General features: G+C 39.8%; 1 protein-coding gene across 2 annotated transcripts in view; it reads right to left on the minus strand.

Moving 5' to 3' along the window:
* LOC136857416 (cytochrome P450 9e2) overlaps positions 1 to 3,633 on the minus strand; it is a 110,128-nt gene extending 106,495 nt beyond the window's left edge. Inside the window, exon 1 of one of the 2 annotated variants that reach the window (XM_067136066.2) lies at positions 3,546 to 3,629. Coding sequence is in view for 1 of the 2 variants with exons in the window: in XM_068225177.1 (XP_068081278.1) it covers positions 3,546 to 3,630 (85 nt within the window). In the remaining variant the exon portion in view is untranslated. Of the gene's footprint in view, positions 1 to 3,545 lie in introns of both variants that reach the window. The other variant, XM_068225177.1, reaches the window with a different exon arrangement.
* Positions 3,634 to 12,543: the final 8,910 nt, after the last annotated feature.

Consider the following 12,543-nt stretch of genomic DNA (forward strand, 5'->3'; position numbering starts at 1 on the left):
AAGGGGATAGTATGATAATATTCTAATGGATTAAGGAATATAGGGATAGAGTACTTAGTTATGTGGAGTTGGGTAATGATACAGGATTGCAGGGTCTGTTTGTTTTAAAGTTAGCTGGAATGCAAGTGCTGAAATGCTGAGTGTTGTTGTTTGAATTATTGATTAGGTGTAGGTCAGGAACAATAATGTGACGCAGTACAGAGCACAATAAGGACACTGGATGAATGTGTTTGAACATTGAGTGAGGGACTGCTACAGCTAATGACTGCTAGATATTATTCTTATTATTATTATCCTTATTATTATTATTATTATTATTATTATTATTATTATTATTATTCTTTATTTTACTTTGCATGTGAACATGTATAGGGGCGAAGTCGCCTGTTATGTTCAATAAATGTATTATTATTATTATTATTATTATTATTATTATTATTATTATTATTATTATTATGTCCGTATTATTATTATTTTATCTATGAGATTACTATTATTTTGTTATAATTATTATTTATAATTGAGTGTATGCATATATACGTATATGTAGATTAACATTAAATACCTGTACAGTGAGAGTTTCGATGTATCAGATGTTGGATATGACGTTGTTATATTTTGCACTACTGGCGATTCTGCCAAGTCATTGCTACGTCATGGCTACGTCATCGTGAGCTTTTAGCATTTCGCTCAGAGAGTCGGCCGCTCCAGGGGATTTCACCATTACATGCAACAGTTTGAGGCGTTGTGGGAGTATGTCATTGTTATTTCTGGAGATTACGTAGCTGTGTCAACCAACGTCTATAAAAGGTTGATGCATATTGTGGCGTCAGTCATTATTTAAACGGAAGCAGTACAGTGAAGAAGCCAAAATGGATAAGTGAACAGTCATTATTTAAACGGAAGCAGTACAGTGAAGAAGTCTACTAGATGAAGAGGCCTCAGTCGGTCAGTCAACGAATGTGAACGAGAGATGGAGAAGACTCAGTGAGCCATTAATCATTGGTCATTGAGAGAGTGAGGCCAAAGTTAGTTGGTCACTTAGTTGAAGACACGGACGCAAGAGCTTACCATGGAGTCAGAGAGGGCAACCCTGGACCTGCCATGAGGTAATACTATATTGACTTACAAAGAAGTCAGATGATATGGAGAAGAAGCAGTCACAAGGATGTATCACCAAGTTAGGCGTGACACATCTACAGTAAACACCAGATCAAAGGAATACGTCGTAATTACACTCAAAGTGTTGAAGGTACAGTCAAGTGAATCAGTGAGGGAAATATTTCGTATAAATTGTTAACTGTCCGGTCAAGACGAATTCAAATTCATGCCTAGTTTATTTCAGTTGCAATGTCATAATTTCATATTCTCATCTGTTTTATCGCAACAAGACTCACTATTTTTTTATATATTATTTAAAGAATATATTTTGTTCTATCAAACGAATTCATAGTTTTATTTCATTGACAGTAAAATATGTTAACCTCAAAATTAATGGGGAAACCGAACGCCAATCTCCTTTCCCAGAACTTATATGGTATGTTGTCAAAAGTAAGCTTATTACCCCACACCCTAGAGATAGTCAAGAGTCTCATTGTATTATTGCTGCACTGAGTGGCAGCTGGCGTCCTTCAAATAACGTATGTGTAAGTAAGCAGGTAACAAGTAAGTGTGAGTACAAGGTCCGACGAGTGTGTATTTTATTTAATGAATATTAATTTTCATATTTTTCAAGTTAAATGCAGTTTTACATGTTTGTAAAATCAGTCAGCAATTTAGGAAAGTCACAAATACATTCTCATTTCATAGCATCTATCAGTCATTAATAAATCACTTTGGGAGTGGCGACCCCATCGTACTAATAGTCCATATATGATTCATTTCTTTACAACCCTGCCCCGGTCAGTGACCGGAAAACAGGTTGTAGCTTTATTAATGCCTTTCATGACATCATACCTGTGTGAGGATACCTTTTCTGCTCTCTTACTAATGAAGACGAAGTACAGATAGAGAGCTAGTGTAGAGGCAGGAAAACATATCCAGTATTCCATGCTTTTTACGTGGAGGAGAGTAAATGTAGAAATGCGAAGTTTATTATTATTATTATTATTATTATTATTATTATTATTATTATTATTATTATTATTATTATTATTATTATTATTATTAATTCATAATAATAATTTTATCGCCTTTACGTCCCACTAACTACATTTTCGGTTTTCGGCGACGCCATAGTGCCAAAATTTAGTCCCGCAAGAGTTATTTTACGTGCCAGTACTTACCTACAGGAGGCTGACGTATTTGAGTACCTTCAAATATCACCAGAGTGAGCCAGGACCGAAACTTCCAAGCTGGGATCGGAAGGCCAGCTCCTCAAACTTCGGAGTCACTCAGCCCGGTATCATTATTACAGTATTATTATTATTATTATTATTATTATTATTATTATTATTATTATTATTATTATTATTATTATTATTTCTTAAACCATTTACCCTCCAGGGTTGGTTTTCCCTCGCACACAGCGAGGGATCCCACCCCTACCGCCTCAAGGGTATTGTCCTGGAGCGTGAGACTTTGGGTCGGGGATACAACTGGGAAGGAAGAGCATTACCTCCTCTCACCTGATATGCTGAACAGGGTCCTTGTGGAGGGATGGGAAGATTGAAAGTGATAGACAAGGAAGAGGGAAGGAAGCGGCGGTGGCCTTAAGTTACCTACCATCCTTGCATTTGTTTCGAGGAGAAGTGCGAAACCACAGAAAACCACTTTGAGGAGGGCTGACATAGGAATCGAACCTTCCTCTACTCAGTTGACCTCTTGAGGCTGAGTGGACCCCGTTCCAGACCTGGTACAACTTTTCAACTTTCGTGGCAGAGCCAGGAATCGAACCCTGGCCTCCGGGGATGGCAGCTAATCACACTAACAACAGCACCACAGAGACGGACAATTATTATTATTATTATTATTATTATTATTATTATTATTATTATTATTATTATTATTATTACGACAGCAGATTCTCCGAAAAATTGCATTGTACGTTAATAGCGAACCGGACGTCGGCAGGAAACGAACTATGGAGCCCAGATTCCAGCCAAGAGCAGAGCCACCGGAAGTCAGTGGTAGAGGATTGGACGCGAAGTCCTATGGCTGTAAATTCTGTTCCCAGTGGTGTCTATGTGTTCTCTTAGGGTTGTGTTATATTAAGTGCTGAAGACAACGTAATAAATTGGAAGTGGCTACTTGCTTTGCGTCGCCCCGACACAGATAGGTCTTACGGCAACGATGGGACAGGAAAGGGCTGGGAGTGGGAAGGAAGCGGCTGTGGCCTTAATTAAGGTACAGCCTCAGCATTTGCCTGATGCGAAAATGGGAAACCACGGAAAACCATTTTCAGGGCTGCCGACAGTGGGGTTCGAACCTACTATCTCCCGAATACTGGATACTGGCCGCACTTAAGCGACTGCAGATATCGAGCTCGGTAAAATTGGAAGTACAACACGGTCAGGAATATTAGCTACTCCATGTGATGTTCTTACCTGAGGTTTGAATCCAGCCCTGGTGTAACTTCTGCACGATATCAGCTGTGCACTGCGTTAGCTCATCTACGCACTGGCTCCACATACACTCACACAGAGACCTTGGCGGCGTGATGACGTGATGGCCTCTTCCAGCTCGCCGAACCACGCCTACTTCGCCCATGGCCACCAAAGATACAAAAACAGTAGAAATATTCGCGTTGTCACTGAATTGTTGATGTTGTCTTGCGCTCCATGGAAATCGGACAAGCGAGGAACTACAAAACCTTTCGTTTCTACGGCCACAGTTACCAATACTCGAAGGATGTAAGCGTTCCACCAAAGAAACCATTCGCAATAAATCACATAGCCGCCCTGAGGCGGTTGGGTGGATTATCGGAGTGATATGACAATTGTGATGTGCCCAGTAAATGTTGATGTTATGATTATTATTATTATTATTATTATTATTATCATGATTATTATTAGATTTACGTGTGTGATTGAGTGTGTGTGTGTGTGTGTGTGTGCGTGTGCGTGTGCGTGTGTGTGTGTGTGTGTGTGTGTGGTGCCTTAACCAGTCAACAGTCCATTTCTTCAGGTATTAGTGAAAGCTGGTTATCACCATCAATTCCAAACAACATGGTTCGTCTTGACGGCTATAATCTCTACCGCCATGATCGTACAAATAAGAGGGGTGGAGGTATTGTTCTCTACTGTAGAAATGACCTGAAGAGCCGTGTCATTTGTACCTCATCGACCGGTGAATTGCCGAGGATGGAGTTTATGTTCGTTGAAGTAGTTGCTAGTGGAGAGAAAATACTTATTGGAGTGGTTTACCGACCACCTAAAGTATCTTACTTGACCGAGTTTGAAACGCACCTACTTAACTTGCTACCAGCCTATCAACATATCATTATATTAGGCGACTTCAATACAAATCTACTTAAGAAGAAATACGATACTAAGAAACTAGAAGACTTGTTTTCCTCATGTGACTTGACTATCCTTCCCTCTGACCCTACAAACCACGTACGTACTGCCAACAACATTTCTCACACCTTAATAGATCTAAAAGTAACAAACAACCCTCAGAAAGTGGTAATCCACGGACAAATTTCAGTACCAGCCGTGTCCATCCACGATCTTATATTTCTTGCATACTCACTTCGCGTTCCAAAATATAAACCTAGGTATATAACGTGCAGGAATATGAAAGATATCGACATCTATGAATTAAGACACGATGCCTACAATCTTCCATGGAATAGCATTTTAAATCTGACAGACATTGATGAAAATATAAATACATTTAATTCGTTAAGACACAATCTATACAACAAACATGCACCGAAAAGACAGATCAGAATATCCCGCAAACCTAATCCATGGCTAATCCCTGTAGTTAAAAATATGATGTCTCAACGTGATGCTCTTTACCAACATTACAAACGTACTCAGGACCCAAATGACTATGAACAGTATAGAATAATTAGGAATAAAACTAAACAAATCATCCGTAATCTTAAATTTAAATGTGTTCGCGAATCAGTAAGTAACCTAAATACGGCTAGTGCCTGGAGGCATTTCCGAGCCATGGGCACATGAACAGCTTCAGGTACCTGACATTCCACTCGACGATTTAAATGAGTATTTCACGGAAGAGAGAGCTCAGTCTAATCCGCTTAACATACCACACGTAAATAACGTCCGAGCACCTGTCCCACAAATTCGCCCCTGCTTTGCCTTTCGTATCGTCAGCACTAATGAAGTTAAGAAAGTCTTGTATCTATTAAATCCAAAGCAAGCGGTTTCGATGAAATTCCTATTACTTTCATACATAATATTATTGGCGCTGTTCTACCCATTCTCACCCATATTTTTAATTACTGTCTCAAAAATGGAACATTACCGACAATTTGGAAGTACGCCAATGTAATTCCACTTCCTAAAAACCCAGGTTCGAAACTCCTATCCGATTACTGTACCATTTCGATTCTCCCTGCTCTCTCCAAAGCGTTAGATCGGTTGGTACATGAGCAAATATTGGAATACCTTCAGGCTCACTCTCTTTTTGACCCCCAGCAATCTGGCTTCCAGAAGGGTCACTGGCTTCCAGAAGGGTAACTGAGGACATCAGACAGGCAATGGACGAAAGACAAGTGACAATACTCACACTCTTTGACTTCAGCAGTGCTTTTGACACGATAAACATCCAGACATTGCTGATGAAGCTCAAATCGTTTTTCGGTAATGTTGCTTTAACATTTTTCACCGCATATCTTACAGATCGTATGCAACGTGTTACAGTACAAGATACTGCTTCTCAGTGGCGACTCCGGAAGGCAGGAACCCCCAAGATTCTGTTCTTGGTCCCCTTTTGTTTGTCCTCTATATAAATGATATCTCCTATAAAATAAAGTATAATAGATATCACCTGTTTGCCGACGACCACCAAATTTACTGCCACGTAAATATAAATGATATATCGAATGCAATAAGAGATATTAACTCCGACCTTCAACAACTCAGTGTGTACGCCAGTGAAAACTCTCTCCTCCTCAACCCCCCAAAAACTCAAACAATTATTATCGGTTCTCAGAAATTATTAAACATCATGTATAAACATTATGCCAATCCTCCGGTGACATTAAATGGCACCGTAAACCCGTTCAGTAAGGTAGTGAAGAACCTAGGTATGACCCTGACTCAAACTCTTGACTGGTCTGCACACGTAAGAAATACATGTAGAAAGATGTACGCGACGCTACACCCTCTGAAACGACATAAGGACATTTTGCCACAAGACGTAAAAATAAAACTACTCCAAACTTTGATACTACCAATACTTGACTACTGCGACATTGTCCTCATTGATGCAACCCGTGAACAAACTATGAAACTTCAACGAGCATTGAACTCTGGTCTTTGATTTGAGTTACGATGCTCACATAACCCCTAGCTACACATTTCTTTCCTGGCTGAAACCTGAGAGGCGACGGAAATTCCACGTACTTACGTTGATATATCGAACTCAGAAGGGAAATCTACCCAAACACATCTCTTGAAAATTCCATTTATTATCCTCATTCCATAATTGTAACACTAGATCTGGCACTTCCCTCGCTATTCCCGTCAACCACTCTTCAATATATAACAGATCCTTCGTTGTGGCTGGGTCACGACTTTGGAATTCACTCCCAGCTGCTGTCAGGAACTCAAACTCAATATCGAAATTTAAGATTGCATGTAGAGATTACCTGTTGAATACCGCTGACTGTTTCGTGTGTATGATGACGTATGATAGGTTGTGTGATTGTGATTATTATTATTATTATTATTATTATTATTATTATTATTATTATTGTTATTGTGTAATGTAGGGCCTACATAATATTTAGCTACTTACCCATGTACATAGATCACTTTTATGGCCATACTTATATGCCCATTTACTTTATTACTCATTGTGTTCTCTTTACGCATTGCTTATTTTTTCCAGTTAGTATCTTACTTTTTCATTATGACTTTGTCTCCTTCTCATTATCTATACGCTCCGAAATTTATTCTATCTTATTTGTTGAACTCTGCTTTCTTTCTTCATTATATGTTGTTCAAATCTGTAAATTTTATATTTTCTTTGACTTTATGATAGAATAGTACATTTCTTTTATATATGTATTATCTGTAGATTAATTATGTGGTTAAGTGTAAGAGAGGGCCACGAGCCCTAACTTCGCCATTGCCAAAGTCAACAAATAAATAAATAAAATAAATACCCTGGTGACCATGTGGTAATCTGCACTATTGAGCTGCAGAATGCACCAACACCACCCGCTGCAGAAGAAATGGTATCATCATCACCCTTTTTATGTACGGTACCACCGGAGCGGGCGAAGGGTGCTAACCGCCTCAGCTTCTTATCCTGGCTGCATCATGATTTATAGCGCAAATTGAAACAGCTGTAAGTACACAGTACTAGAAGCAAAAATCCGCAGTTCTAGCCCTTCAAGCAAACAACTCATTGTTGAACGATACTTGCAATATGAGCTATGAATTTTAGGTAAATAAAATACGAGAATATATTCTTTATTTATTCTTAAAAATTACAATCATTTCCTTGATCATCGTAAACCGGTCGACTAGAACACGGTCGACTTTAATGCGTCGCTCTAGCTAGCTCCTTGAGCGCAGCAAGGGATCCAGTCGGCCGTGGTTAAATCAGCAGTTTGCCTTTTTCTACCACTACGAGCGCTAACGTGAGTCAATGCATTGCTTCACTTAAGCACCACTACGAACGCTAATGTGAGTCAATGCATTGTTCCACTACATGCGCTAATGTGAATCAATGCATTGTTTCACTTAAGCACCACTACATGCGCTTGTGTGAATCAGCGCATTGTTTCACTTAAGCACCACTACGAGCGCTAGTGTGAGTCAATGCATTGTTTCACTTACGCACCACTACGAACGCTAATGTGAGTCAATGCATTGTTTCACGTGAACACCACTACGAACGCTAATGTGAGTCAATGCATTGTTTCACTTAAGCAAAACTACGAACGTTAATGTGAGTCAATCCATTGCTTCACTTAAGCACCACTGCGAACGCTAATGTGAGTCAATGCATTGTTTCACTTAAGCACCACTGCGAACGCTAATGTGAGTCAATGCATTGTTTCACTTAAGCACCACTAGGAACGCTAATGTGAGCCACTCCATTGCTTCACTTAAGCATCACTACGAACGCTAATATGAGTCAATGCATTGTTTCACTTAAGCACCACTACGAGCGCTAATGTTAGTCAATGCATTGTTTCACATAAGCACCACTACAAGTGCTAATGTGAGTCAATACATTGTTTCACTTGAGCACCACTAGTAGCGCTAATGTGAGTCAATGCATTGCTTCACTTACGCACCACTACATGCGCTAATGTGAATCAATGCATTGTTTCACTTAAGCACCACTACATGCGCTAATGTGAATCAATGCATTGTTTCACTTGAACACCACTACATGCGCTAATGTGAATCAATGCATTGTTTCACTTAAGCACCACTACATGCGCTAATGTGAATCAATGCATTGTTTCACTTAAGCACCACTACGAGCGCTAATGTGAGTCAATGCATTGTTTCACTTAAGCACCACTACGAACGCTAATGTGAGTCAATGCATTGTTTCACTTAAGCACCACTACGTGCGCTAATGTGAGTCAATGCATTGTTTCACTTAAGCACCACTACATACGCTAATGTGTTCAATGCATTGTTTCACTTAAGCACCAATACATACGCTAATGTGTTCAATGCATTGTTTCACTTAAGCACCACTACGAGCGGTAGTGTGAGTCAATGCATTGTTTCACTTAAGCACCACTACGAGCGCTAATGTGAGACAATGCATTGCTTCACTTAAGCACCACTACGAACGCTAATGTGAGTCAATCCATTGCTTCTCTTAAGCACCACTACGAAAGATAGTGTGAGTCAATGCATTGTTTCACTTAAGCACCGCTACGAATGCTAATTTGAGTCAAGCATTGTTTCACTTACGCACCACTACATGCGCTAATGTGAATCAATGCATTGTTTCCCTTAAGCAGCACTACGAGCGCTAATGTGAGTCAATGCATTGTTTCACTTAAGCACCACTACGAACGCTAATGTGAGTCAATGCATTGTTTCACTTAAGCACCACTACGTGCGCTAATGTGAGTCAATGCATTGTTTCACTTAAGCACCACTACATACGCTAATGTGTTCAATGCATTGTTTCACGTAAGCGCCACTAAGAGCGGTAGTGTGAGTCAATGCATTGTTTCACTTAAGCACCACTACGAGCGCTAATGTGAGACAATGCATTGCTTCACTTAAGCACCACTACCAACGCTAATGTGAGTCAATCCATTGCTTCTCTTAAGCACCACTACGAAAGCTAGTGTGAGTCAATGCATTCTTTCACTTAAGCACCACTACGAGCGCTAATGTGAGTCAATGCATTGTTTCATTTAAGCACCACTACGAACGCTAATGTGAGTCAATGCATTGTTTCACTTGGGCACCACTACGAACGCTAATGTGATAACATGCTTTGTTCCACTTTAGCACCACTACGAACGTTAATGTGAGACAATGCATTGTTTCACTTAAGCACCACTACGAGTGCTAATGTGAGACAATGCATTGTTTCACTTAAGCACCACTACGAGAGCTAATGTGAGTCAATGCTTTGTTTCACTTAAGCACCACTACGAACGCTCACGTGAGTCAATGCATTGCTCCACTTAAGCACCTCTACATGTGCTGATGTGAATCTATGCATTATTTCACTTAAGCACCACTACGAGCGCTAATGTAAGTCAATGCATTGTTTCACTTAAGCACCACTGCGAACGCTAATGTGAGTCAATGCATTGTTTCACTTAAGCACCACTAGTAGCGCTAATGTGAGTCAATGCACTGTTTCACTTAAGCACCACTACGAACGCTAATATGAGTGAATGCATTGCTTCACTTCAGCACCACTACAAGTGCTAATGTGGGTCAATGCATTGTTTCACTTGAGCACCACTAGGAGCGCTAATGTGAGTCAATACATCGTTTCACTTAAGCACCACTACAAGTGCTAATGTGAGTCAATGCATTGTTTCACTTGAGCACCACTAGGGGCGCTAATGTGAGTTAATTCATTGCTTCACTTACGCACCACTATGGGCGCTAATGTGAGTTAATTCATTGCTTCACTTACGCACCACTATGAGCGGTAATGTGAGTTAATGCATTGCTTCACTTACACACCACTATGAGCGCTAATGTGAGTTAATGCATTGCTTCACTTACGCACCACTATGAGCGGTAATGTGAGTTAATTCATTGCTTCACTTACGCACCACTATGAGCGGTAATGTGAGTTAATGCATTGCTTCACTTACGCACCACTATGAGCGCTAATGTGAGTTAATTCATTGCTTCACTTACGCACCACTATGAGCGGTAATGTGAGTTAATGCATTGCTTCACTTACACACCACTATGAGCGCTAATGTGAGTTAATTCATTGCTTCACTTACGCACCACTATGAGCGGTAATGTGAGTTAATGCATTGCTTCACTTACGCACCACTACATGCGCTAATGTGAGTCAATACATTGTTTCACTCGAGCACCACTACGAGTGCTAATGTGAGTCAATGCATTGTGTCACTTGAGCACCACTACGAGCGCTAATGTGAGTAAATGCATTGTTTCACTTGAGCACCACTAGGGGCGCTAATGTGAGTCAATGCATTGTTTCACTTACACACCACTATGAGCGTTAATGTGAGTTAATTCATTGCTTCACTTTCGCACCACTATGAGCGGTAATGTGAGTTAATTCATTGCTTCACTTAAGTACCACTACAAGCGCTAATGTGAGTCAATACATTGTTTCCTTAAGCACCACTACGAGCGCTAAAGTGGGGCAATGCGGAGTTTAATTTAAGCCCGTATAACTACATTCGGTGTGGATATTTTTGAAAAACTCGTAAAACGCATGAGGGTATTGAACTAAGGAACGCATTACAGAAATAATTATGTAAGTAAGTTAATATGGCTAGGATTTGAATAGAAAAGAAAACGAGTAAAGGTACAAGCGATTTTAGGCTGTTTTTTCGGGACTACATTAGGGCCTAAAGCGATTTTCGAAATTTGTTTTCTTACTTTGATAGATCTATCCAAGACATTGCGGGCCCTTTAGTTTTTCAAATTTTGGCACAATTGAGGTTTTTGCTTAATTGTACGTTTTTCGTAGTGTGGGTACCTCTACTTTGTCTGCTAAGAAATGTTTGCAACATCGAAATGCATTAGTAAACATGGGTCCACAAAGGAGCCGTTGAGGGATAATTTGTCATTTGTGGTTACCGGTCACCACTGATTCCATTGTGTGTAACGTCATCTTGGTTAGGAAAGGGTTCTAATACAGCATTAAGAGATTCGTTGGTACACGTGCAGTTGTGATTTTAATGAACAAGGAGGACACTTTGAACACTTCCTTTAACTACGAGTTAGTACACTGTACATGCTAAGTATTAAAGACAAATTCAGGTCTACCAAAGCATCTAATAACTTGTCTCAGTGTTGTATTGGTACCTTTTCCTAACTAGGATGACGTTTACACGCAAACAAGTCAGTGGTTGCTGGTAACCACAAATTCTCATTATATCGCAAAAGGCTCGATTGCGGACCCATGTTTACTGAGACAATTTTCCTTCTGGTATCGTGTACTTACAGCTCCTCCAATGTCCGCTGTGAATTATATTACATCCTGTATAAGGCCATCAAGGCATATTACGCCAGGAAAAGACATCTATTCTCCACACAGTATCAGCACAACCAACACCCGTCTCGGTTAAATCAACCCCCTACGCCCACCCCGTCGCAACCAAGCTTACTTCCCAGCTGTCCATTATAAAACTACTTCAAACTCTCCTAACACGTATTATGGGGCGGATTTCTGTGACCTATCTCGTAAAGAAAATTAACAAAACAGAAATACGACTTAACAGCTTAATATTTGTCGTTTTAGGCACTTAAAATGCAAATACCTTCAAAATAGGCATTGTAGCATGAAGTGAGTGTATATTTGTACTATAAAACTCATGTATTTCCTTCACGAATCGACTACAACAGTTTTTAGACTTGTGTGCCTACTTTTTGGGGTTGAGGTTAAAAATAGGCATTTATGACGAAATCCTCAGCTTACTCATTATCTAAATTCTTCTGACAACACAACATACATTTGAATTTATGAATAATGATAATATTAAAGCAACACTTACTCCACGATCTGTTACATTACTGCTATTGGAGAAAGAAACAAATTAGCGCAGTTTATTGGTGTCGTGCGAAGAAACACGGTCCGCTATTTCCGTATCATTGTCACTTACTTTTACCATAGGCCTGTCTGCCTTCATTACACTTTTCTCATTCGACTTTGACCTCAAATGATTGATTTTTGGTGTGATAAATCATT

This window comes from Anabrus simplex, chromosome 1, assembly GCF_040414725.1.
Source record: "Anabrus simplex isolate iqAnaSimp1 chromosome 1, ASM4041472v1, whole genome shotgun sequence".
Taxonomy (NCBI): Eukaryota; Metazoa; Arthropoda; class Insecta; order Orthoptera; family Tettigoniidae; genus Anabrus; species Anabrus simplex.